General features: G+C 31.5%; 4 protein-coding genes across 4 annotated transcripts; 2 read left to right on the plus strand and 2 right to left on the minus strand.

Moving 5' to 3' along the window:
• The first annotated feature begins 337 nt into the window (after positions 1–337).
• On the plus strand, positions 338–4,278 carry LOC122587473. The gene is made up of 5 exons (XM_043759658.1): positions 338–643; positions 784–857; positions 1,578–1,713; positions 2,037–2,312; positions 3,722–4,278. Exons 1-5 carry the CDS (start codon positions 527–529, stop codon positions 3,965–3,967), a joined length of 849 nt encoding a protein of 282 aa, XP_043615593.1. The 5' UTR covers positions 338–526; the 3' UTR covers positions 3,968–4,278.
• A 1,455-nt stretch (positions 4,279–5,733) lies between these two features.
• Positions 5,734–9,019, minus strand: LOC122589189 (cell division cycle 20.2, cofactor of APC complex-like). Its single transcript, XM_043761440.1, has 5 exons — positions 8,990–9,019; positions 8,460–8,732; positions 7,803–8,072; positions 6,286–6,867; positions 5,734–6,190 (listed from the first exon to the last, which is right to left on the minus strand). Exons 2-5 carry the CDS (start codon positions 8,700–8,702, stop codon positions 6,047–6,049), a joined length of 1,239 nt encoding a protein of 412 aa, XP_043617375.1. The 5' UTR covers positions 8,703–8,732; positions 8,990–9,019; the 3' UTR covers positions 5,734–6,046.
• Positions 9,020–14,259: 5,240 nt separating this feature from the next.
• LOC122588695 (peptidyl-prolyl cis-trans isomerase FKBP12) lies at positions 14,260–17,207 on the plus strand. Its single transcript, XM_043760863.1, has 5 exons — positions 14,260–14,456; positions 15,325–15,358; positions 15,451–15,512; positions 16,664–16,716; positions 16,852–17,207. Exons 1-5 carry the CDS (start codon positions 14,369–14,371, stop codon positions 16,951–16,953), a joined length of 339 nt encoding a protein of 112 aa, XP_043616798.1. The 5' UTR covers positions 14,260–14,368; the 3' UTR covers positions 16,954–17,207.
• Positions 17,208–20,005: 2,798 nt separating this feature from the next.
• LOC122588615 (annexin D2-like) lies at positions 20,006–22,080 on the minus strand. The gene is made up of 5 exons (XM_043760768.1): positions 21,972–22,080; positions 21,398–21,543; positions 21,067–21,285; positions 20,704–20,916; positions 20,006–20,465 (listed from the first exon to the last, which is right to left on the minus strand). Exons 1-5 carry the CDS (start codon positions 22,045–22,047, stop codon positions 20,169–20,171), a joined length of 951 nt encoding a protein of 316 aa, XP_043616703.1. The 5' UTR covers positions 22,048–22,080; the 3' UTR covers positions 20,006–20,168.
• Between the last annotated feature and the right edge of the window lie 4,133 nt (positions 22,081–26,213).

The following is a 26,213-nucleotide window of genomic DNA, read 5'->3' on the forward strand; positions in this document are numbered from 1 at the left end:
CCAAGTTCACATTAGAAAAATTATAAAGTAAATCAGATAACTCGCTATTTCATTTTTGGCCCATTGAAAAAATAACTTTCATATTTGGTCCTTTAGCATTTTTACTTTGTTGATCATAAAATAACTCAACTTGTCAACTTTGATGATATCATTATTTTCTTCTTAGAAAAAGAAAACACAAAATTTTTAAATTTAAAATCCACAAAAAACGGGATTTAATTTTTAAATCAAACAGGGGAGAAAAAAGGGGGCAGCTCACACCCTCACTCACACACACACACTGCTTAAAATTTAAACTTTTCTTTCCAAATTCTTAATTATCTTAGCTTTCAAGTTCCAACACCTATACATATACATACACACATATATCTATATCTATATATACATAAATAAAAGAAACCACACGACGTCGCTTTGAAGAATCGGATCTTTCACTTTTAAAAGTTGCTATCTCGCAATTTATCGTTTAAGAACTGTTTACAACTATCTGGAATTAATTAAATTAATAGCCGGAAAAATTAAAAAAATGGAGAAAAATACTCCGGTCAGAAAACCTCACACTTCAACCGCAGATCTGTTAACCTGGTCGGAAATTCCCGTCGGCGATTCTCCGGCCACCGCTTCTGCTCCTCGTTCTCATCAGGTATATATATCTATACATATAAGTATATTCAAACATTTTTTATTATTATTATTATTAATTCTTCATTTTTGAAATTTGAATATATATTTTATGAATAATTTTTTTTATAAATATAATTTTTGTGATTGATTGAATTACAGCCGTCAGATGGAATCAGTAAAGTTGTGTTTGGTGGTCAAGTAACTGATGAAGAAGTTGAGAGCTTAAACAAGAGGTTTTGAGATCTGTTTGCTACTATATATATATATATATATATATATGTATATTTTTGATGTGAAAATGTGAAATGAAAATTGTGAATAAATTATTGATATGTAAGAGTGACATATGTGGTGCTGTGAATATTGTTGAAAGTAGTACTGAGTACTGACTAATAAGATCTGCTGCGAAATTTTCGGATATAGATCTAATTAATGTGGTTTAACTATTAGAAGATTTTTAGTAATCGGTAATTCGGTATTTTGAAATTTGAAATTTTGATCACGGTTGGAGGTTGTATGACTAGTATCATGTTTTGAGTATATGAGATTATGGCAGATCTAATTGGATTGTATAAACGAATATCTTGTTAAGTGTTAAGTTTCGGATTTGTGCAATTTTGAAAGTGTTTAACTTGTCATTTTTGTTTGTATGTTTTTGTTGCTATAGTGTCAATCATACATGTCTATAAGATATCCGTTAATGATATATGTTGATAATAGCGTTAAGGCTGTCGTCATTTTAGGTTATATACTTATATAGCATCTAAAGTTTGGAACTTTGGCAAGATAGGTTTGGAAATTTTATACTAAGAACCCGTTGTTAACTTTAGACATTTTCTTGTTCATTTCGTGGAATGATAGGATTGATAGGTAAGCGTAGCGTGGAAGTTGAATCCTTTTGACCATAATTTTGTATTTGGATATAACTTTAGACATTGACTTGGTCATTCCAGGAAACCTGTTTCAGGCTATAAGTTAAAGGAGATCACTGGCAGTGGCATATTTGCTGCTGGTGGAGAGAATGATGTAGAAGAATCTGATGCTGCAAATCCCACTGCAACTAGTAAAACTGGATTACGGATGTATCAGGTAACCTATTTTTTTTAATTGTTAATGTACAAAACACTACATTGAATCCTGAAAAGTTATTCCTTGCTTTTTTTACAATTAAAACCTTTTTATTAATGAATTTGAATTCTCTGATGGATATGATACAAATTTTTACATGTTACCAGTTTACCCCTGTTATAAGCTATTTGGTTGAAAGGTCTTTAACAACTTGTGTTGCAGGAAAGCTCGTCTTTTCGCCATAAATTAAAACATCTTAGTGAATCTTTCTTTGTTTTGAATATAATGTATTGAAATTTAGAGGGAGATTGTTATTCTGTTCTGATGAGTTTTATTTTCATCAGCAAACGGTTTCTGGGATAAGTCACATTTCATTTGGTGAAGAAGAATCAGTGTCTCCAAAAAAGGCACTCTCTGAAGCCAAGCAGCGGGAGCTAAGTGGTACCTTAGATAGCGAAGCAGATGCAAAATTGAAGAAGCAATTTTCGAATGCAAAGAACAAGGAGCTCAGTGGACATAACATATTTGCACCACCTCCTGAAATAAAACCGCGTCCATTGGGTGCACGTGCTTTGGCATTGAAAGAAAGCATAAGCCTCGGTGAATCTGATCCACTTAATGTATGCATTTCTTTCATATTTCGTACATGCTTTAGTTTATTCTCATATAATGTTGGTGGCAATTTCATGAATTGGTCGATTCAGGATATATTTTAGCGCTAAAGGATTAAAAAATAGATGTAGCTTAGTAAGAAACACATCAGGGCCAAACGGATCAGAAGTCGCCCAAAGCCTATTTTTAATCTATATAAACAAGCAGATTATGGTTGAGCTAATATAAATTAATGGAGTTTGCTATCCTTAGGGCTATGAAAAAGGCGTAGTTAAGTGCTGTATATGCGTTTGAAAATTAGTTATGGGGGGTGGTTATGTTTATGCACAACATTATACTGCGTGTTATTCATATTTGACGCACTAATTAATACAGTAATATTTATAATAAATCCAAATTTTTTAGAAATAAAATGTTTTGGGTCAAACCAATCTGTACAAAGAAACTATCATTTTGACCTGGCCCTGTTGCATGCCAATTTTTCTTTGTCTGTAAATGCACACACTGTCCGTAATGACACATTGCATGTTTCCTTGATTTGAAGTTTGACTTTAGCCCCTTTAGTATTTGAAAATCTATTTCCAAAACCCTTCAAAAAATGAATTCCCACCCAAGTTGTGTGAGTGGTTGAAAGATTCCGCCCTTTCTTAAAAAATAATTTAATGAATTTTTAATGTTTGGCATCCGAAATGGTTCTTAAATAATCATTGAAAGAACTGCTACTTCTCTTGAAAATGAAGCATTCCCTTTACTTTAAAAGCTGTACTGTCAGAAATAGCATGTTACACTCCAACAATACTTAATTGATTTAAATGAGGTCTAAAGTTAAAACCAAATTATTTCAAGTTATTCAGCCCCGATAAATTTTTTCTCATTGTCATCTTATAAGTATATCACAACCACTTTACTCCTAATATTTCGACAAAAAGATAGATTGTTTCTCTTCCATTATCTAACCAATTTTTTTATGTTCCTCCTGCACAAGTGTTACCTTATTGACATATAGTTAACCACATTAAAGTTCCATCTAATCTTTTTGGGTCCCACTTATTTCTACTAGAGGTGCAAGTCAAAAGTTTGACTGATAATGCATAGTTTGCATACAACCTTCTAAATCATTTTGTTCGAACCTTCAGATTATTATCGTATTAGTGTTGTTCTGGTAATCATAAATAACCCATAAGATATAAAAAGATCTAAAATCTGGGCAAATAATTGTTTGTGAATTGACCAAACCCGGACCAGCACAATTTGACCTGCATGTTTAATTGACATGTTTCAACCCAAATCTGTCTTGCGGCATCTATCATTTTCGTTTCTTTGTTTTATGTATCGCATATGAAGTTCTCATGTATCATATCTATACAAGTGAGACCAATTTCAGTTTACCAATTTTTGTCTACCTTTTGTTTCTTAGACAAAGGGTGATGAACCCATCAAGACGGCAAAAAAGATCCCGAGCCAGAAGTTTACAGAGCTTTCAGGAAACAATATCTTCAAAGGCGACGAGACTCCAGCATCATCAGAAAAGCCATTAAGCTCTGCAAAGCTTCGGGAAATGAGTGGAAGTAACATCTTTGCTGACGGGAAAGCAGAATCTAGAGACTATCTAGGTGGCGTTCGCAAGCCACCAGGTGGCGAGAGTAGCATTGCATTGGTTTAGGTTCTAACTCATTTGTTTTCTACATTATTATTATCTCCGGGCCTTCTATTCTTCTTATCTGGCTTTGACTGTGGGTTTGTGGTTCTTTTTATTATTTGTTTTTCTTAGGGTACATGATAGTGTATGGACCGTATATCATATGTGCACTTTTGGGTGATTAGGTTGGTTATGTTCATAATTATGTGTTTGTCCTAATGAACTACTTAGAATTAAAGTTGAGTTTTCTTCTTGTAACAAAAGAATTTGACCATTCTCTCTGGTCAGAGTGGTTGGTGATTTTAATTTTTCAAGCTTTGCAGTTTTTTTTTTAATGATTTTTTTGTGGCATGCAGTGAAATGCTTAATCATACAATATGTTGTATACTTGTATGCTATTGTAAGTTTGTAACGGTTGTATATGGACAAAAAATATCATCAAGTAAATTTGGATTTACTTTCTAGATTTGTGTTTAAACCATTAATATATAATTTCTATTTTATTGATACTAGATGGATACCCGCACGTTGCAGTAGTGAGAGAGAAAAAGTAGAGAAGGTGTTTGAGCGTAGAGACTAGAGAGAGGGAGTTGGTGTTGTGTGTGTTTGTTTTACTAGTTGGGATAGGAATTGATAAAAAAAAAAGGTAGTTTAGTTATTTTTGGTTATGTTAAGTGTAGCCTAGCCGTGTAGGTAGAATAAAATAATTAAAGGTATTTTTGAGACTTAAAAGTTTAAAAAAAAACATGCCATATGCTTTATAAGGGTTTAAAGATTATAGACTTGTGATTAAACATCTAATCGGTTTTAAGTAAATTACAAATTATGTTTTTGTGCTCTTTCATTTTTGAACTAATTATCCCTACCAATCGATAATTGCAATAACCATCTTTTGAGGGGGGCTGTCTTCAATCTACACATCATTTATCTAAGGATGTTAAAGTTTGATCATTAACCCTTACTATTTGCTACTCCCGAGAAAATATTTTTTTGTAAAATAGTAGATTAGTAGAGAATATTAATACTTTCATCAATGCTTGCAACATATATTAAAAGTTGTTGAATAATAACTTAATCTAGAAGATTGGTATGCAAGTGAAACAAAAGAACCATCTTTTTTCACATTGTTATTTATATGGCAAATGAATTTAGACACACCTTATCTATAATTTATCCTGTTTTTAATTAGGAAATACGATTAATATATGTTGTAATTTATGTTAATATTATTTATTTGATGTTTGAGGGCAATCGACGTTTTTGTGAAGCTTAAAAAATGAGTGAGTCTGTAACCAATAAATGTGTCTTTTTGTTAAATTTTTTCAATATTGAACCTTGGACATATAATAGTTCCGAATCGAATCTCTTGTGCCTATTTCGCTGTAGGGGGTTGGTTCATGGGTACAACCTTTGTAACTTCATGCAGGGGACAAATTCCGCAATTGTGGCGACTCTAGGCTTTCAATCAATAGATATAGATAGATAGTAAATAAATTCAGAAAATCTTGTATCCTTTTTGTTTCCACGGTAGTAGATATACAACAACCGGAAGACTATAATGTGACAAATCATTCTTGTACTCTGTAATAATAGTATGAAATACCAATTTCTATTTGATTTATAACGCCTAAATTGTCCAGCATTTTCACCCGATAAGAATCCAAAGTTCCTAAAAGTGCTAAAAGTTAACAAAGATTTCTTAGAAGTGATAAAAATATGATATGAAATATAAATTTTGGTATATATATCATGGATAAATTTTAATCCTTCAATTGATTCGGAAGATGTGATTAAAAGAAATTGAAAATACTTCACAAAATTAACTTCTTTACAAAGGATAAATAAAATAAAATCATGTAGAGGACAAGCTGCAAAACTTGCTAAAAACTCTTACTAATCTTTTTGTTGCTGAACCACCTCATGAGTACTCACATTTATATACTTTCTGTTAGTATTATATATTTGATGGATAAATCTCTACAACTTGTGTCTTTCTTGCAGTGTATATTTACTGTCCACCTATGCTATAAATCTCTACAGCTTGTGTCTTTTTTACAGTGTATATTTGCTGTCCACCTATGCACTCCACATGTTCCAAGTTAGCTAACGAATACGGCTCACGTGAGCAAACGGTTCCGGGCTAGCTTTAGGAGCAGCTTTAGCAGCCACCTCAGGTCTCCCAAAAACATTCCACAATCTCAATGTCTCATCTCCTGCAGCTGAAGCAACTGTACATCCATCTGGGCTCTGCAAACAGAAATCAATATTATCATTAGCGATCAAAATTTATAATTGGAATCAAATTTAAATACAAAACAATGTTCTATGCTTTTTGACTATACCTGTACCATGAAAAGAACTCTTGAAGTATGGCTAGTAAGGTCAGCCATCTTAACCATTGAGGGGTACTTCCATAGTGTCAGCTGGTTCTGTGTAAACCCATGTGAGCTCAGCAGCTCACGTTCGTTCTTGTTCCATAAAAGTGCACACACTTGTGACCCAGTGTCCACTGAGTTCAGGCAAGAACCAGTGTGCATGTTCCAAAACTTGATACACATGTCACCACCACCACCTCCGGAAGCCAAAAGATTAGCTTGGAATGGGCACCAAGCAAGAGCTTTCACTGCTGCAGTGTGATCCTCGAGCCTGTGAAGATATTGAGTTAGGGCATTCGTAGAAGCCATGGATCTGTCCCAAATGTGAAGAAGATTGTCGTTTCCACCACTAGCTAACTGCTGACCAGAGGCTGACCACTTCAAGCCACAAACTTCTTGGTGGTGTCCAGAGTAGGTTTCAACTATGGGTGATCTGATCCTAACATCATTGTTTACAATCCGTCCGTCCATTCCTCCTGTAGTGAGGATGTGCTTGTTCCAGTCCAACGCACCAACCCGAGATTGGTGACCGCCTCTGATGGTTCTCAACTGTTTCAAACAAAAGTGTCAATTAGTATTCATGGACAAGTTGGGCATATCAGGTAATGGGTCAAAAGTCAAAACAGGTCTTATTAATTATGCAACATAATTTTCCAAAACAGATGCATTTGAACAACCTTATTATTTATGCAACACAATGGTCTAAAACAGATGCATTAGAACAATCTTCTTCTTAAGTATTCCATTCTGACCCGTCAACATGTTCAGCCTCTTTTATTTAAGCATGTATTGACCCGTTTACAGAATCCCCAGGTTGTCCAGAAAAACCACAAGACCACCCAACTTTACAACCTAAATAAAATAAAATATCGAGATCATATCTATATCTATATATCTAATAAAACAATAGTTATCCTAGCTTTTTAAAGTCATCCAACTCAACTTAAAGCTATCTTTAGATTTTGCCACATAAGATATTTCCTATGTGTCATCTTTATAAATTTTTCCCATTTAATATTTACTACATTCCTTTTTTGTTACAATATCAATAAAATAAAATCACAACATATTATGAATAAAATAATCAATTTTTAATTTGTTTCCAAATAAATAATTGCTAGCACCTTTTTTCCAATATATAAGTTTGTTAATTACTAACATATAAAAGCGTCTATATCAATATATGTATTATACTAAATCAATATAACAAGTTTATTTCACAAAATTGTTGTTGCTAATTGTTTAAATGTATTCTAATATTTCGTTTGTCCACTCATTTATGCAGTGGATTTGACTATTAAGAAAATTTTGAATATTTGATTTTAAAATATTTTTAATTATTTTATACAATTTTTTTTATCTAAACGTTGCTTATTAGAGATTTTATTGATTCAATACTAAAAGTTTTGAAAATATAATTCAAGAGCCGCGCATCGTGCGGGGTAAAAATCCTTGTTTTAAATAAATAAATATAAGATACATACCAATTTTTCAGCTGTCGAATCCCAAAGCTGGACTTCGGCGTTGTTTAGACCTACTGAAATGTGACGTCCATCAGGTGCCCATTTGACACTAGTCACTGGGCCACTCTCATCATCTACAGTGAAAAGCTCTGATGTATTACCATCCATAGCATTCCACAGATACACTGTTGATCCAAGAGCAATCGCAATAACATTGCTGCTTCCCCAATCCAACAGATTCAGGTAGAAATCATCTATAATATCTGGTGCATCCAATGTTCTTTCCGCAGTCTGAAATCATTCAACAAAACCGCATATTAGGGATTTGAAACAAGACAAAAAATCGAATCCTATAACAAAAAGACGCTAACAAATGGAACTTTTCATAAAACAACAACATGGGGTAATTGTAAAAGACACAAATTTGCAGATAATAAAAGAATGGATCTTGTAAACAAACCACATTCTAGTTCTAGCTATTGAAAACAAGACACGAATTTGAAACTGATAACAAGTGTAAATTTTAACGAAACAACGTTTTAGGACTTGAAATCAAGAAACACTTGTATATAATGTACTTATAAGTAGTCAACCCTAATCGGATCTTTTTTGAGTAAAAAACATAAGGAAAGTAAACAAGAAACAAACTGACCTTGTAAATAGTATATATATATATACCTGTCGAATGTATCTTCTTGGTTTCACAGGTTTCGATTGCTGAACAGGAGAAAAGCAAGCGCTGGGAAGCGCTTCAGTGGGCGTGGGTGGCTTGTTCTTGAAAGCAAGAATCCGGGTTCTGTTCATGTTGAAGGTTTCCGCCAAAAGGTTCTTGTACGCTTCGGAAGACGGTGAGCACTTCACCGGGTTTTCCTTACCTTTTTTTGCTTCTGTCAACATGTAATGTGCATAATCGAAATCCATGGCTGATCTATTCGGTATGAACCTATCCAACTATATATCACAAACAAATCAAAAAAACCCAATTTAGAAATCCAACTATTTGAAAAACAAACAAACAAAAAATACCCACAATTAAAAATACAATCTTTTTTAACAATTCATAAGATACAATATTTTTGTTTTTTATTTAAAAAACAAAAATCAAAAACCCTAATTAGAAATACAAACTTTTTTAACTATTCATAAGATACAAAATACTATTTAAAAAAAAAAAACATTAAATTGAGGAGAAAGAAAAGAGGAAATACGTTTTCACGAGAATTGCGGCGTTGAAGGTATCGTTCATACTGTTAGTTTTAAAAGAAATATATATATATATCTATAATATAAAGATCCTGCAAAAAAGATATATAATGTTAGTAGAAACAGATATATATATATAATATATATAATGAATGAATGTATATATAAAGATCCTGCAAAAAAAGAAGTGATTAATAGATATATATAGATATAATATATGAATGGATGTATATTTAAAGATCCTGCAAAAAAAGAAGTGATTAATAGATAATAAAAGAAGCAATTAAAGAGAGCTTAATGAGTGATTAACCGCGCTTGAAAGAGAGAGAGAGTGAATGCTGTAATTATGATCTATACGGGAGTTTATATAGAATATAGAATTAATTGTAGATATATGGAAAGTATTAGGATTTATGTGCAGGAGGAATATGGCGGTGATTGTTAAACGGCTAGTTATACCCACGGTGGGTATAACCCACCCGATATGTACTCAGTACAATTTTTATTTGAAGGTTAAAAGGGTAAATTTACGGTTTAAGATGTATGTAAAGCGTTTTTTTTTTATAAAAGGTAAGTTTGTTATTTAAAATGCATCTAAAGGCAAATTTGTCTACTTAAAAAGTGGTAGAAATATAAAAATTTAATTAATTCTTCGTCTCATTAGAAATGTTACTAGCACGGTGCCCGCACAATGCGGCGGTGGTCGTGGCGGCGACAGTGTGGTAGTGGAAGCGATTGTTGTTGGTGGAGGCGGCGTCAAGTGGTGTAGATAATTGATATAAAAGTAATTGATTTAAAAGGTTAATGAATATATTTTTAAAGATAAAGGACTACTAGTGTAATTTAATCATTAATGTTATTTTAGATAGTTTCTCCATGTAACATTTAAAGATTGATAGTTGTTATTTTAATTAGATAGTATAAAAGTATAGATTAGGTGTATAGAAGAATTAAGATTAAGAAATAGTGGTATTTTGGTATAAAAAGGTGCTGAACTTTCTTAAAGTAAAAAAATTTAATATGGTTTTATAAGGGTTTATAGATATTTTAAAGTTTTGAAAGTTTGTTTTTTAAAATTTTGATTTTAAATATTCTTTTTTATATTATATCATATTGATAAAAGTTATATAAACTGATTAAGTTTGAATACATGCTTTTTATATATAAGTTTCATCAACTATTACATAAAACATAAAACTATATATTTATGGTCAAAGTTTTAAAACAAAAACCACTAACTCGATGTTAAAATAAACAAGACATTTATATAGAGACGGTGAGATTTTTTTAAATTAAATATTAAATACATATATAAATAAAAAAACCTCATAAATTTAAATATTAAAATATCTAAAAAACAAATTGATAATTTAAAAAACAAAATTAAAAAGATAATGTACTTTTGGAATAGTATATAGCTTCTGTAATAAACTTTTATATATGAAATCTTTTTAGTGTTCTACAGATTTGGTAATGATTATTTTGAGTATATATTGTTGATATACTGAATAATATAGTATGAAGTTTTTTTTAAATGTGAATACAAGTTATTACACGGATTGTATTACAATCATCGATTAAAACGTTTAAAAGTTTTATTTTTTTTTGTAAAATTATGTTTTTATAATTTAATTATTAATAATTATTAAAAATTCAAATATCTTAATTTTAAATTATGCGTTTAATAAGATTTACACTTTGGATAAAATTTAAGAAAATGTAAATTATAATTTATATATTGTACACTAATACTTATAGTTAAAAAAATTAATAAGACTTTTTTATAGTTATTATTATTATTAATTATTAAAAGTTTTTTAAATACCATAATTTAGTCGCACGCTTAATAACTTAACTTAAAAAAATTGAGAGCAGTGATTGGTTACTTGAAATTAAATAAGATGTTAGAGCGGTGAGGATTTCAATCAAGTTTAGATATGAGTTTACCTAAAACCGGCTCACATTTAACCTAGTGTAATCCCTAATAAAATGTCATGTCAGACACTAGATTCCTTGTTAGCAACCCAATCGTCATCTTGATAAAAAAAAAAGGGGGACGAAATTACACCTAAATATCAATTTAAATTGTAGAGTTACTCTTTTTATACATTTTAAATGACAAATTTAACCTAGCCATATTTAAACTTTTCTTGTATCAATTTTATATGACTATCATCATGAAGTTTTTATGTTATGGATAATGCTAAATCTTTCCTAACTCATGTTTTTTTTTAGTGGTAATGAGAGGTTACGGGTGATGAGAGATCAAATGAGGCCAGGTATTATTTATAACACAACAAATAATTAATTGCAATAAAGCTCAAAAACATATCATTAATGATGGTATAAGGATGATTTTTGCTAGAAATTATGTAGTTTTGAACTAATTGTGCTAAAATTCAAGCGGAGGGATGGAGCATGCGAATTTGGGTAAACTACAAAAAGCATTTTTGCAATTTTATTACCATTAGTTTCCTTACCATTAGTTCCTTTCTTATTATGGTTTATATTGATAGTATCAATTACTGTGAATTTTTACTTCAGTGATATTTACAAGTTTTTATATATAACTATTATGAATGCTACGTATCAACTACAGCTAGTACATAGTAAAAGGATGGCGACAGGCTACTTCGATGCCGCCTCTAGTGCCGACGAATCTGGTGCCGACGACTCTGGTGCCTCTTCCCCCGGTGCCGGTAGCGGCGGAGCCTACTGTTGTTGCTCGTGAAGCTGCTGTATTGGTAATGGCGAAGATGTGGACTCGCTTTTCACCATATTGACCTGGCCAACTTCCGTCTTGAGCCTTAGCGAGCTCGATGGTTTTTTTTTCTCAGTTTGTTCTGACCTCCCACCCATGATCTTCTTACTACTTGCAGCTACCTTATGTTAATGTTCCTGATAGTAGGGGAGAAAGAATAGTGAGTAGTGAGGGGTTAGTGGCGATGAGAGGCCATGAGTATTTATAATACAACAAAGACTTAATAAGAATAACGGTCCCTATAGTTTGACTTATTTTACATGTTACATACATCCCCTTGAATTTTAGCCAAATCACTCAAAACCTCCATAATTCTTAGGAAGAACCGTCCTTCATCGACATATAATAGTTAATTTACCCTTATTCACATACTTTATTTGCCTTCTTTGCGATACATTTTTAGCAAGCGCAAGTCTTAAATATAGCCTATCCATCGGCATATCCAGAATATATAACATAGTATGTAAAATGTACTAATCTTATAGAAGTTTGATTTTTTGTTCGGACTTATAAACAATAAAGGTGTGTTATATCTACTTTTGCCTTAGGTTTTATTATTAAGTTGGTTTTTGATTGGAAAGGAAATGAACAAAAAGGGTAAAGCGTTAACAGATATTCTTGAGTTTCATTTTAAAGAAAAGAAAGGAAAAACAATGATTTTCAATCCTAATTTTCCTTCCAAATATGGAGAGATAAAGAGGAAAAGTTAGTATATTTATTAATCTATCATTGTAACTTGATACAGATTAATAATATAAATTTAACTATACAATAATATAAGTTTAATATTTATCCTTATCAATTTTCTTTTCTTTTACTTTCTTTGACTTAAAATAATATTTTTTTTGTTAAACTTCTTTACTTAAAATAATATTTTTTTTGTTAAACTTCTTTCTTTTCTTTCCTTTTTTTTCACTTTATTTTCTTGCTACTTATTAAAATTCGAGAAAGTTGATTGAAAAGAAAAACTTTATTGATTTCTAAGAATTACTAATCTATCTATAAACTTAACTGTATTCATAATTATATATTTAGGATATAATTATAAAACTATATATTTATATATTTTTTCCTTTATTTTCATTTCTTTCTAAGTGAAAAATGTAATTAGTTATTTACCATTATTTCTTTCCTGGATATTCTTTTCATATCAACATTTTTTATGTTTTTTTTTTTATTTCCTTTTCTCCCAACTATTTCTTTTCTTTTATTTCAACTTTTTTTTCCCTTTCCAAATAGTTGTTAAGGCTTTGTTTAATAAAACCATTTCCTATTAAGGAAAACTTTGCAATATCCCCAATTGACAATAACTAGCAATTTTTCTTTTTCTTATTATTGGATTATCTTAACGTAAATCAATACTTCTCTGGTTATGACTTTCCATATATTATGTTTCAGTATCTTTTTTACTATTAAATAGACCCATCTAGAAATAAATTCTAGCTTTGCCATTGTAGTGTACGTGAGAGAGACTGAGCGAGGGGTTTAGGGTGATAAGAGAAATGAATAAGGCCAGAAGTAAATTTATAAAAATTATAGATGGATACACATGCCAGCGATTTTTTAATTGGATGACACCATGACAATATCATTTAACGAAATTTTAATTTTTAATATTATATTTTTTTAAACGCTTATGTATGCACATTTCGTGATTTTATTAGTTGAAATGTAGTATGTCATAAAAAACTAATATTAGTATAATAAGTTATATATTATTGGTTTTTTGGGAAACTGAAACATGTTTTTAATAATAACATCATTTGATTAGGATGAGTTTGATTATACATATGCTACATATATAGTTTTACTTTCTAAATAATGACACGATAAAATAGTGACCACCAAGGGATTTAGTGGTGAAAGATGTGTTAATTTATAAACTTTTATTTGTATACTATTAGTAAATCTTTTTATTTTTTGATTAATGTAATAAACTGTCAAACTTGATTGTTGTCAGAACAATAAAATGTAATATTGAAGCTGGTTATTGGTGGGATTTTATTAATTTCAAAACTATTTTGAGACGAAAATGAATGTTCATTTGTTACAAAGTTATCAAAAATGTTTATTAAAACTCAATAGTTTAAAGTGTAAATATTTAAAACATGTAACTATATGAAAATAATTAATTAAACTAATTAATTAAAAATTATATATTATACTTAGTTTATCTTCTCTTTTTATTTAATATACACTTAATCATTAAAAACTTAATGCATCAAGTCAAATTTCATGATTATTTTTTTATTTAGCAAACAAAAATAACTGGTGATTACCTATTTTTTATTTAATACATATAAATGTTATCAATACATTCAAACACTTAATACATTCAGTACTTAATAATTAAAAAAAAAGCTCTTAATCTTTATTAGTCTAACATAAACAAATTACGAGTAATATATTAATTCTAATTTTAATATTTTCCTTATGTGATTTGAAGTACACGTGATTATCACGTGCTATCAGTCGGCCTATATGGCTCCATCAAACCTCCGTTATAAACACAACCACAGTGGCCGATTAAAAGCAAGCACAAAAACCAAAATCCCTAAAAACACACACATCAGTCATCAAACTAAAAAAAGAATTAAATAATAAAAAAGCGATCGAGGTCAATATGGGAGTTGAGAAGGAAGTAATCCGACCCGGAAACGGCCCTAAACCCGCACCCGGTCAAAATGTCACCGTTCACTGCACTGGATTTGGTATTATATTCCTATCTTTTTTTTATTTTATTTTTCTCCCTAATTTTAAAACCCTAATTTACTTAATACTTACTATCTGTTTCATTAATTTAAGTTTAATTATACATTTTAAATACTAGTAGCTAATGATCTTTTAAACTCATTTCATTTTAAGTGGTTGTTTGTAGATTTAGGAAAACTGGATATTTGAATCAAAAACATGATTTGCATATATATATATATATATGTATATATCGGAGTATGTGAGTAAGTAAATTAGATTGCTTTAATAAGCAGTTTGAGAGTTGCTTATTTCAAGCTGCCTGTTCAAATGAATGTCGTAAGAAATTTGTCGCTTAAAAAAAGTAAGCAACTTTAAAAATCATAAAGACAAGTGATCGGAGTATCGAAACACAATAAAGCACAACAAATAATTTGGCAATCTCAATCTCAATTGAATATTTTTGGGTACATTACACCGGCTACATGTATATACATATAAAATCCGATTCTTTAGCTAATATTTGTAAGAAACATGATAGATATATATCTTCCTGAATATCGAGAGTAAATTTTAGTAGTAACAATCATATGGATACATAAATATACAACTAAACAGAGTTTCCTAGACATATCTTTGGTTTTTGTTTAGTTTATTAACAATATTCGGAGCTCATAGTATTATAACGGATATAAAAAAGAGTGTCGGCTTTTTGGGATATGGTTAGAATTCTAATCCTAACAAGAACTAATTATTGATGTATTATAACTATTAAATAATTATGATCGGATGATCATAAATGATTAGTTTACAATCAAACACCCCCTATGTTTATATGGTTACCAAAATGTTCTGTTCTGATTTGTGCTTTTTAATTGTGGTTTTCAGGGAAGAATGGTGATCTTTCTAAAAAATTCTGGAGGTTAGAACTGTTGTAGATTTGGTTTTTTTTTTTCTTGTTTCTATTACCGATTTCATCTAGTTTTTTTAATGATTTGTTTTTTGGTAATGTAGTACAAAAGATCCAGGACAGGAGCCATTCACCTTCAAAATTGGTCAAGGCCAAGTTATCAAAGGTAATATATTGTTGAGGGTGTGTATCCTGTTAAGCGGTGATTATCTGATGTTACTGAAATGACCATTATGTTGTTTCTAATTCACCTTTTCTGGTGAAATGCCTCCAAAAAACAGTTAGTTCACTTTTCATTTGGGGTTATCAAATCGAGTCATCTCACTATAAGGTATCTAGTGTTGAGAAATATTTTTGTAAGATTTTAATATGAAGTTAAATCTTATAAGTAGTTATATCAATGTCAAAGATACCCATCCCATCATGAGTAGGGTATGGGGAAACTTTATAAGTAGTTGTTGGTTGCAAAATATGTGTTGCATGCAAGAGTAAGAATAAGTTGAACTATCTAATTAGCTTTTTTTGGGTTTGGTACTTTTTTCTCTTGGATGTTGATACTACATTACGAGTAAGTTATATGCTCATGAGTTAATTGGGTGGTAAGTTGTAATCTTGTATTGATTGGTTGAACTATTATTTGGTTTCAAATTTAGTCTTTGATTTTTTATATAGTTTAGACATGGGTTTTCGTAAGAATTCAACGTTGAGCACTAATGGGTTGTTAAAGCTCTGATTTTTGGATGTTAAAGAAGATTCTCACTTTGAACAATATGGGTGGGTTGAACTGTTATTTGGTTCTGAATTTAGTCTTTTATTTTTGATATGGATTAGAGTTTAGACAAATGGGTTTTCGCAAGAATACAATGTTGAGCACTAATGGGTTATTAAAGCTCTGATTTTTGAATGTTTAATAAGGTTCTCACTTTAAACAATATGGATGGGTTGGTTGAAGTATATTTTTATTGTATGTATTATTGAATCTCTGTCCCAAATTCTTGTCGATTTGTATATTAAAGTTGTATGAAGTTCAAGTTCGTTACTTAGAATCAAGGTTTGCGATGTAGGCATGAGATCTTGACGTAGAGTTAGAGTTAGAGCTATATGTTATGATTAATGGTTTTAGAACTTTAGCTACATAAGAGCCTAGTTATCATATACAACTACAACATGAAAGTGCATAGTTGAGTGGCGAATGCTTGATAATTTTAAAACTGTCGTGCTATCATAGTATCATGCTGTGTAGTCAATTTCGGTGATTTCAGTTAGTTTACATGTTTTTTTCTTGATTCTAACAATCTAACTTGCCATACACTGCAGGTTGGGATGAAGGTGTTTTGGGAATGCAATTGGGAGAAGTTGCTAGGCTAAGGGTATACGCACGGATTTGCTATCCATTCATATACTTTACTTTTTCATATTTTCCTATTGGCATTTGCTGCAACAATCATTTGTTGTAATATTACAACAAAGATAATAACTTATTCATTATAATTACGATTTTACAGTGCTCACCTGACTACGCTTATGGTGCCGGCGGATTTCCTGCATGGGGCATCCAGCCAAACTCAACTTTGGTGTTTGAGATTGAAGTTCTCCGAGCACAGTAGAATGGTGCTTTCTCAGAGCAAATGGCGTATGAGTTCTTGATATGGTACTACTCAAGTGCTTAAAAATGTGTGAAACTATCATAAACTTTAAAACCTGTCGGAACTTGTTATGACTTGTAAGGATCTACTATGCTTACCATGATTGTTTCCTGAGTAGTTAACATATGTGTGCTTTATCTGAGAGTTTTCAGAAGGGAAAAGTTATTAGCTGTGGAAATAAAAAGTGTTCTCTGCCAATGGAAGTTTTTATTGCATGATTTATTAGCGCCACAAGATTTTTCTTAATGAATTTTTGCATTGAAGCCAAGTTAAATAAAGTAGGATAAGCTTCTTATTTTTTTAATGCCACCTGAAACTTGCTCTAGAAAAGCTTTTAGAAATTAATACAGTGTTCCTACAATCCTACCCAACTTCACACTTGAAACTAATCACAAAAAATTTAAGTAGTCAACCGAAAGAGTATTCTTTATTTTTAGACCCATAAGCCTTAGTCCAATATATTCCACAATATAATTACCTAAAACTACAGGAGGTCTCTCCTTATATTTTATTGAATTAGGCGATGATTTATTTTTTGGCATATAAAGTACACATCTTTTTTGGCATGATAAGTACAAAGTTGAAGCAAATAACAAATGGACTTGTTATTAGGGTTGAAAACCAATACTCAGAACCCTGTATCTACTAGACTTCCTAAGCAAAAAGACAAATTTAACTCGGCAATTATCTCCCATCTTTTTAAAACATCTCGAGTCCGAAGCTTTTCTTTAGTAGACAGCCCAAGAATGAACGCATGTGAGGTATGTTCAGTGAGAACTGAACCAGATTGGACGATGGAACATCATCCCTTTTCTTGATCAACAATTTTCATTCCTATTGAACTCCCACTTTTATCTTTCTACCTTATTTTATCTTTTACCCAATCTTTCTGATCGCAAAGCTGACCTTGAATGATATTAAATAGCTTTCTATGCAATTCAAGTGGCCTTACAATCCAACCGGACTACTGGAGCCTAGATCAGTAAATAGTTCTATTGGAGACCATTTTACAAGAGATGTCCCACACCATGCCAAATTGCCAATTATCAAACCATAAAGAGGCATTACATATACAATCTAATTTCTTATTTGATTCCTGATTGAATTCAGTTTTCTCCAACTCCCAAGAGGGGTTACAGCCAATGGTAACTTCCCATAAATTTTGGCACCTTAAAAATAATTAAATAAGGGTGAACCCATAAAGAAACCATTACAGCCCACCAGTGGTAAGCGGACTGCCTCTCACAAAAGTGATCAACGTTCGATCCTAATCCGGGTAAACATATTGTAATGGCTGAAACCGTCAACGAGCAAAACGCTTGGTTAGCCCACTACATCCGACTTGAAATGGCTCACCATCTATAACATGCAAAGCCTCCTCCATTTACCTACTTCATCCGTAAGGCATTTTTTTAATAGCAATATCCGTAAGGCATTTTTTTAATAGCAATAATAATCCATGCTCGTATGGAGAGCTGAGAACCATGTTCCAGACCTCTGAATATTTAATTCCCAAGGCTCCCTGTTTTTTCTTTTTTCTTTCTATACAAGCCAAAGTACTTTTTTCGTCCCTGTGGTTTTTTAATAAGCATTTTTCATCCTCGCTGTTAACTTTTGGCTAAAATCGTCCCTGTGGTTTGCATTTCGTCCCTGCCGTTAGAACTTTACCGTTAAACCCTCACATGCAAGTCACGTGAGGGGCATTTTCGTCTTTTCATAAAGTTAAGTGCAAAAAAGTCCCTGTGGTTTATCGTTTTTGCATTTTTCGTCCTCGTCGTTAACAATTTCAGGAAAAAATTTCAAAAAAAAACAAACAAAAATTACCGTACCAATTTAATCTAAACAAAACAAAAACCTATATACCTATATTTGAGGATATGCTCAATCACTTTCAAATGCAACCACGTACATACAATATTTTAAATACCGGTAGTATACCCGTAATACCGGTATCGGAAGATACCCCGCTACAACTATTTCTGATATTTTCGGTATTACCGTTCCGTTACTTCCGGTATTCACACTTTTTATTTTTTGAATTTTTTAAAAATTATTTTTACAATACTTTAATGTTATTTTTTGTAATTTGTTATAAAGTACCTATTTGTTTTTATTTTTTTGAGTGAATTCTAATTATATTTTGACTATTTTTCGTTATATTGTAGTAACTTTTATAACATTTAAAAAAAAAAAAATTAAATTAGTTGTATCGGCCAGTATTAAATTAGATCCTCATATGTAGGTATATATATAGGTTTTTGATTTGAGTTTGTTTTAATTTTTGATTAAATTTTTGTTTGAAAGTTTGTTAAATTCAAGGATGAAAAATGCAAAAATGACAAACCATAAGGACGAATTTTGTACTTAACCATAGGAACAAATAGGTAAGAAGACATATATGCTCCTCACGTGCAAGGAACGTGAGGGGGTTAACGGACCCAAGGACGAAATGTAAACCACAGGGACGATTTTAGCCAAAAATTAATGGCGAGGATGTTAAGTGCTTATTCGAAAAACCACAAGGAGGAAAAAAGTACTTTGGACTTTTATATATTTATTCTATTGAATTACACACCTCATGTCAAGCTACTTTTGTTTTGTTCTTAAATCAACTGGACATTGATAGTGTTGATGAGGTCTAGGGACCATTTGGATCTGTATGAGTTTTGGGTGTAAATGGGTCGATTTATCTAAGCTGTTTCATTAATGAATGGTATTCGAGTTGAGATATAGCTATTTCTTAATGGATAATGTTTTAGTTGTATATAGTAATCGACCTGACAACCGTTTCAGTATCTAACGCTTAAAAAATATATGTAAAATTAAAGTTGGACATGGCAACCTGTATGACCTATTTAGATAAATGTGTTGCAGGGTGTCTATGTTCGGTTTGGGTTGAGGTTGGGGTTTTTGACACTATTATCATATGGTTTGTGTTTGGGTGCAAACTTATGCTACTCAAACCATCAAGTTAATGTCTTTGCCTGTACCAGTCCAAAACACATTTTCTAAATACTCAACGGAAAGATCATCCGACTTTATTAGCACGATAGTTCACATAAAACACGAAAACACATCCAAAACGTTATCACCACATTACATTCTCACACAAACTGAAAAAAAAAACTCAAATCAAAATGTACCATAGACCACCAGACCGCTTTCAAATTGCAGTTCTAAGCATCGGCACAACCTATGAGAGACAAGAGCATGTCTTCATAATCTCCTCTAGTGTCCTTGGCAATTGCCTTGTCTAGAGGGACACTGTTCCTCCTCTGATACTCTTCTTTGATGGTTTTCATGTCAACCTCAGCTCGTGTAGCAACAACACGTGTGAGTGCACCTTCATCAGTTCCTGTTTTGTTGATTGATAGCCTGATTACCTTCTCAAAGTACTTCTCAGGGTATGTTAAGCACTTGATGGTCGCTCTCAGTAATGAAAGGTACTCGTCCTTTGGATCTTCTTTCAAATCCTGCATAGATAAAATGGTTATAACGGCAAAGTTATAACTTTTAAGATTTAATTCTCTCTAGAGTAGCGACTGATGTATGATTTGTAAGTGATTATATGATATCTGACAACTGTAGTATCAAATTCTGGCAAACGGGCCGCTGGAGATAGTTGCAAATTATCAAACTTTATAACACAAAGTTCTTAACTACAAATCCAAACACATCTTTACTACATCATAGACAAGTTTGTAATCGTACCTTGTTGATATCTTTTCCAAACTGATTCTTGTATTGGTTGAGTGTTGCATTGATCTGTACTTTGCTTCTCGTGGCGAGGATTCTGATAAGATCATCATCGTTGTAACATTTGTCACAGATTTTCTGGTTGAGCAACTTGGCTTCGGTTTTGGCAAGAGTCATGTTCACTTCAGTCCCCTCATAACGGTATGTGCCCACTATCGGCAACAGCAGCTACATAAATAACATTTTAAGTCTAACTTTAGTTAATTACTTGACTTAGTAAGTAAAAACAACTTTGGTTTTTTTAAGAGGTTTTTCTTAAAAACGTATTCTGTGCTGGATGAAACCCAAGACTCTTGAAGTCTTTTAAGAGGTTTATACCTTTCGGAAGTCGCCAGTTGTGTGATATGCAATATCCTCTTCCATGGATCTCTTGTAAGTAGCATGATAGGCTTGCTTTGCAAGAAGCAGATCATGAGCAGATCTAGTACAAGCAATCTCCACAAGAACTTGATTACTTTTAGTCCATCTCTTTGTCGCCTCGTTCACCAAATACGCATCGCTATCACATGGACCGAGAGCCCAAAGATGAACCAACCTCTAAGCAAAACAAAAAACACAAAAACCCATTTGAACAAAATTCGATCCCGATCCTTCTAGTCAGATTTTTACATCATAAGAGTACTAAGTAAGGTTAAGAATGAAGATCAACCTCAAAGTCATTCGAGAGCTCTTTATCGAGCGATTTAAGGAGATCTTCATTGTAGGTTGCAGCATAAGTTTCTCGGATTTTTTTTCGTTGTTCAGCGTTTCGGTGAGACAAGATTGAAATGATCAAACCCTCATTTGTTCCCCATCCTTCAAAAAAATAACAAAAAAAATGATCACAAAACAATATTATTTGACACTCTATTCAATAGGTCACACTCTGTCTTTCACAATGTATTGTAAATCATTGTTATATAACTAGATAAAATATAGACAATAGACATACATATAACATATATAAACACATATGTAGGATTATATCATGTAAAAATATCACAAGATCAGATTCTAAAAAAACTTAAGTCAACGACATAGATTTATATATATTCAAATGTAAGACTATACAAGAATTTAGACACACTACCATGATCATGTAACACACATGAAAATAAAATGAAACAAGATAAGATCAAAAGTGTGAGATCAATATTGAATGTTGATAAGATGTACATTAAAAAAGTTGATAAGATCTAAAAAACAACACACATATATACGTATATATATATATATATACATACCTGAGAAGGCTTTACGAAGCTGTTCAACATCATCGGTGATGGAAGTAGCATGTGCCGGAACTGTGATAGTCGACATTATTTGTTTTCTTTCTTTCTCTCTCTCGGTTTTCTTTATAAATGAATGTTATTTTTTTCCTTTTCTTTCTTAAATAAAGAAAGAAAAGGTAATCACACATTCAACGCTCCTAGTAATAATACTACCTAATGCTAACAATATTCATTAATTTTCTTAACTTTAATGATACATTTTTAGAAATTTTAATTTATATATATGTCCATTTTCAAAAGTCCTTACAAATTTCTGTTTTCTTATATTTTTATAACTAGCACGTTACCCGCGCAATGCGGCGGTAATCGTGGCGGCGACAATGTGGTGGTAAATGCGACTATTTGTGGTAGATGAGACGTCGATTGATGTAGATTATTAATGGGGATATTTCAAAAAATAAAGGATTGATAGTATAACTTAATCATTAACGTTAAGAGGTAGTGTAAGTAAAAATATTTTAGTGCTAAGTAAAAATATTACATATTTTAAGGGTAGTAGATAAAAATATTATATGAAAGGGCATTTTAGACATTTCCTCCGATGTAACTTTCAATATGAGAGTATTTTCTTTAATAAGTAGTATAGATAACGAAGTAAAATATTTTGTAGAAATATTTGATAGTTTTACTTCTTGTACTTCGCTTTATTTGTTCTTATAATTATAATTATAATTTTAGTTTTATTTTTATAAACGCGTGAAATAACATGATAAAATAATGCAATAAATTATTTTATTACTGGTTTAAAGTGTTGTAATGGAAATTTGAGAGAAGATACTCAATATCTTATCTTATTATAGTTTTTTTTAAAAATCTTATTATAGCAAGTGCGCGATAGGCCAATAGCCATCCAAAAAAATTATAGTTAGTAAAATTTTAATTAAATTATTATTAATGATATATTTCAAAACTTTATAGATTTCAAGGAAATAATAATTTAATAAAATTTTCATTCGTAGTCGCTCGCCACGTCTCAGAAATTAGATATGTAGATAGATGTATTATTTTTCGTGGGTCCAATAAACAAATAGACCAATAAACAAATAATTCATTCTTTTATAACTTTCCACGTTTACACCTTTATAGGGATCCACGTTACAATCAAAACCTGCCTCGTTCTTAAAATAATCAAGTGAGATTGGAATGAATACAAAAACAACTTTGTCCGTTAATGCTAATTAAACTTTTTTTAAGTTCAGAATTGATTAAATTAAATAAGTAACTCCAAATGCTTTTTTTTTTTTAAGTTCAGAATTGATTAAATTAAACAAGATATAGAAACCATATAATATGAATTCAGCTTTTAACCACATACAGGATCAAGAGATTGTCCTGTGAGAGTAACTAGGGCCAATGTGTGTTGGATGACTAGAAAAAAATGGCCCATACCCAAATGTAAAATGGGTTATCTGACTTGCCATTCAAAATCACTCTTTTTTTATTTATTTATTTTTATTTTTTCAACAAAACGGCCCAATTTTGTTATTTTCTATTTATCAAACATTTAAGATTTATAAGACGTGAACGTATAACCATATTGTGTCGTCGCTCGTTCAGTTTCAGATTTAACGTCCAAACTTAAAGGGGGTCCCTGACAACTTTGACTCATCGCCACTTAATTAGTATAGTTTTGAATAGGTAAACGAGTCATTGTTTTTAGCATAAGTTATTTACTTTCAATCATGTAATGGTTTTTGGTTTTGCTAGTTTTAGTAAGTTCCACATATATACGAGGGATATCATACATATGAATTGTGAAATTAGTATGGTATTCGGCCATATACTACTTATAAAAACTGTTTGATGTTATATAAAAAACAAATCGGGGTATCACTTTAAAAAGAAAAGATAAACTGGTCGGGACATGAATACAAACATAAGAACTTAAATTCAAAAATCCTATAAAGAGTAGTCAAAGTTTCATATACATTGGGAAGTGATTGAAAATGGTCACGAAAGAACTACGTATATCTAATTTCAAAAAACTCGACTTCTCTTGGTGACCTAAACAAAAAAACTTCATCTATTTAAAGTTTCACTTATAAATAATGTTATCCTTTCCTTTACATTAATTTAAGATTGTAATCATAACAAACAAAAACTCGAACCTTTTAGTAGGTCATGATTCATAATAAACAATAATATATCAATCCATTGTCAAATACTAATATTAAGTTCTACCAAGTTCCTATAGTAGGATTAGTATTCTAAATTCAGTAAATAATTTCATATGTAATTATGTATTTTAATTCCAATTCGATTTTGTAGTTGTTGAACTACATTTTAATAATGATATATTGAAATTATTCGTCGATAGGATAGAACCTACAACCAATATATCAAGTAAAAATGAAGAAACCAACTCCACTTAGGTGGGTTGGCCAGAGGTATCTTCTAAATCCACTATGTGGGTCTCGGATGTGAGTTTTTTCCTAAGGTCTCGGGTCGAGTTTTGGGTTTCTCATCTCAAGTATTTTCCATGAGGAGAGGTTCGAGGTCCAGCAAATCGCTAGTTAAAATTACCTCTAGTACGTTTAAATCGAAACTAACTTTAAAAATAAAATAAAAATAAAATAAAAATGAAGATATCAAGGGAAGCTTGAGTGCTTGACCTCTACCAATCCAATCCAATCCAATCCAACCCAACCCAACCCAACCCATCCCAACCCAAGTCCATCTGGTTTCTAGCAATTTCAGCCTTAAAAAGTCAAAAAGATTTGTTAAAAAAGTGGGATTTGTACCTTAAACTTTGCTAAATGTCCATCTGGTTTAAACTTTAAAGAACATCCTTAAACTTTGCTAAATGTTATATGTACCTTAAACTTACTTAGTTACATGATTTGTAATTCTATATAGGGTAATTTGTTTAACACTTCTTGTATCCTCATCCTGAAAGAAAAACCCTAATATCAACATTCATTTATCCATCCATACTCCTCAAATCAAAATGTCAGAAAATATACCTATTGAAATTCATGCTGAAATCCTGAAAAGACTTCCTGTAAAGCCACTAATCTAATTCAGATCTGTTTCCAAATCATACAAAAGTTTGATCGACAGCCCCGATTTTATAATTTCTTACAATCCGATGATCGTTTCATCTTAAGGTACAAACTTTCTCAAGAGTTGAGATAATAATGATGATTATAGTTTTGTCCAACAAGAATTAATTCCCACCATTCCTGACCTTATTAAGATTTTTTTTTATATTGTGCCTTAAGGTTTATTATCGCAAAATCTCGTGTTTTGAATTCGGTTAGAAATTTAGAATAGACGCTTCTCTTTGGAATCCTTCAATAAGGAAATCCATTAATTTTAAAGTGCCATATATGTGTGATTTTCCAAACTATGGCGATGTCACGGTTGATGATGAAGATTTTGGTTTTGGGGTTTGTCCTGTTACTTTTGATCCAACTATTATCAGGATTGAATATCTTGTTCAGAAATTGAAAAGCGTCATGTTTGTACGTTGGGCATTGGGTGTTGGAGTGTTCTATCTACCAATTTGCCCCGCGAATCAATTAGACTTGAAGGGTATCACGTTTTTATCGATAGGTTTGGGTTGCTTTTGATGAATCTCAGTTACATTTTTTGATCATGTCGTTTGATTTGATTGCCAAGAATTTGAAGAGATAATCCTCCCAGATAGTTTAACTAACCAGTTTTGTATGTCTATATCTTAGCTACGGGAGTCTCTTGTTTTGCTTGCATACCATGGAAAGTTTGAGAAAGATGTATCAGGTTGTCGTTGTTGTCTTTGGATGATGAAGGAGAAGGTGTTAGTCGATCGTTTATAAAGCTATACGCCATTGACCTACCAGATGCCTCAATACTCCAAATACTAGGCTTTAGGATGACTGGTGAACTAATAATGGAAATGCAACAAAACTTGAATTGTAATGCTGAAGTGTCAATTTACAATCCCAACTCAGAAGCCATTGATAATCTTGGGATTGATGGAGCAGAATATGACTTCTTTTTGTGTTCATATTTGGAAACACTGCTTTTACTTGATCAGTAACTAGTCACAAAAAGATGTTCGCATTAAAAAGATTGGGTGGATTAACCAAGTGATGTACGACAACAGGGAGGGGCCGCTTGTCATTAGTTACGGTAGAATAAATTACTTTCGTCTTGTATCCGTAATGTCATTAGTTAAAGGTAGAATAAATTACTTTAATTAGTTAAGGTATT

The sequence above is a fragment of the Erigeron canadensis genome, chromosome 2 (assembly GCF_010389155.1).
Source record: "Erigeron canadensis isolate Cc75 chromosome 2, C_canadensis_v1, whole genome shotgun sequence".
NCBI classification, from domain to species: domain Eukaryota; kingdom Viridiplantae; phylum Streptophyta; class Magnoliopsida; order Asterales; family Asteraceae; genus Erigeron; species Erigeron canadensis.

Excerpts from the sequence above, each read along its gene's own strand:
- LOC122587473 (XM_043759658.1), top strand. The coding sequence starts at position 527 with ATGGAGAAAAATACTCCGGTCAGAAAACCTCACACTTCAACCGCAGAT. Across the intron at positions 644-783 it reads CTGCTCCTCGTTCTCATCAG|CCGTCAGATGGAATCAGTAA; the intron begins GTATATATATCT and ends ATTGAATTACAG. Across the intron at positions 1,714-2,036 it reads CTGGATTACGGATGTATCAG|CAAACGGTTTCTGGGATAAG; the intron begins GTAACCTATTTT and ends TATTTTCATCAG.
- LOC122589189 (XM_043761440.1), bottom strand. The coding sequence starts at position 8,702 with ATGGATTTCGATTATGCACATTACATGTTGACAGAAGCAAAAAAAGGT. Across the intron at positions 8,073-8,459 it reads CAAGAAGATACATTCGACAG|ACTGCGGAAAGAACATTGGA; the intron begins GTATATATATAT and ends GAATGATTTCAG. Across the intron at positions 6,868-7,802 it reads ATTCGACAGCTGAAAAATTG|TTGAGAACCATCAGAGGCGG; the intron begins GTATGTATCTTA and ends TGTTTGAAACAG.
- LOC122588695 (XM_043760863.1), top strand. The coding sequence starts at position 14,369 with ATGGGAGTTGAGAAGGAAGTAATCCGACCCGGAAACGGCCCTAAACCC. Across the intron at positions 14,457-15,324 it reads CGTTCACTGCACTGGATTTG|GGAAGAATGGTGATCTTTCT; the intron begins GTATTATATTCC and ends TGTGGTTTTCAG. Across the intron at positions 15,359-15,450 it reads CTTTCTAAAAAATTCTGGAG|TACAAAAGATCCAGGACAGG; the intron begins GTTAGAACTGTT and ends TTGGTAATGTAG.
- LOC122588615 (XM_043760768.1), bottom strand. The coding sequence starts at position 22,047 with ATGTCGACTATCACAGTTCCGGCACATGCTACTTCCATCACCGATGAT. Across the intron at positions 21,286-21,397 it reads AGCTCTCGAATGACTTTGAG|AGGTTGGTTCATCTTTGGGC; the intron begins GTTGATCTTCAT and ends TGTTTTGCTTAG. Across the intron at positions 20,917-21,066 it reads CAACTGGCGACTTCCGAAAG|CTGCTGTTGCCGATAGTGGG; the intron begins GTATAAACCTCT and ends TTATTTATGTAG.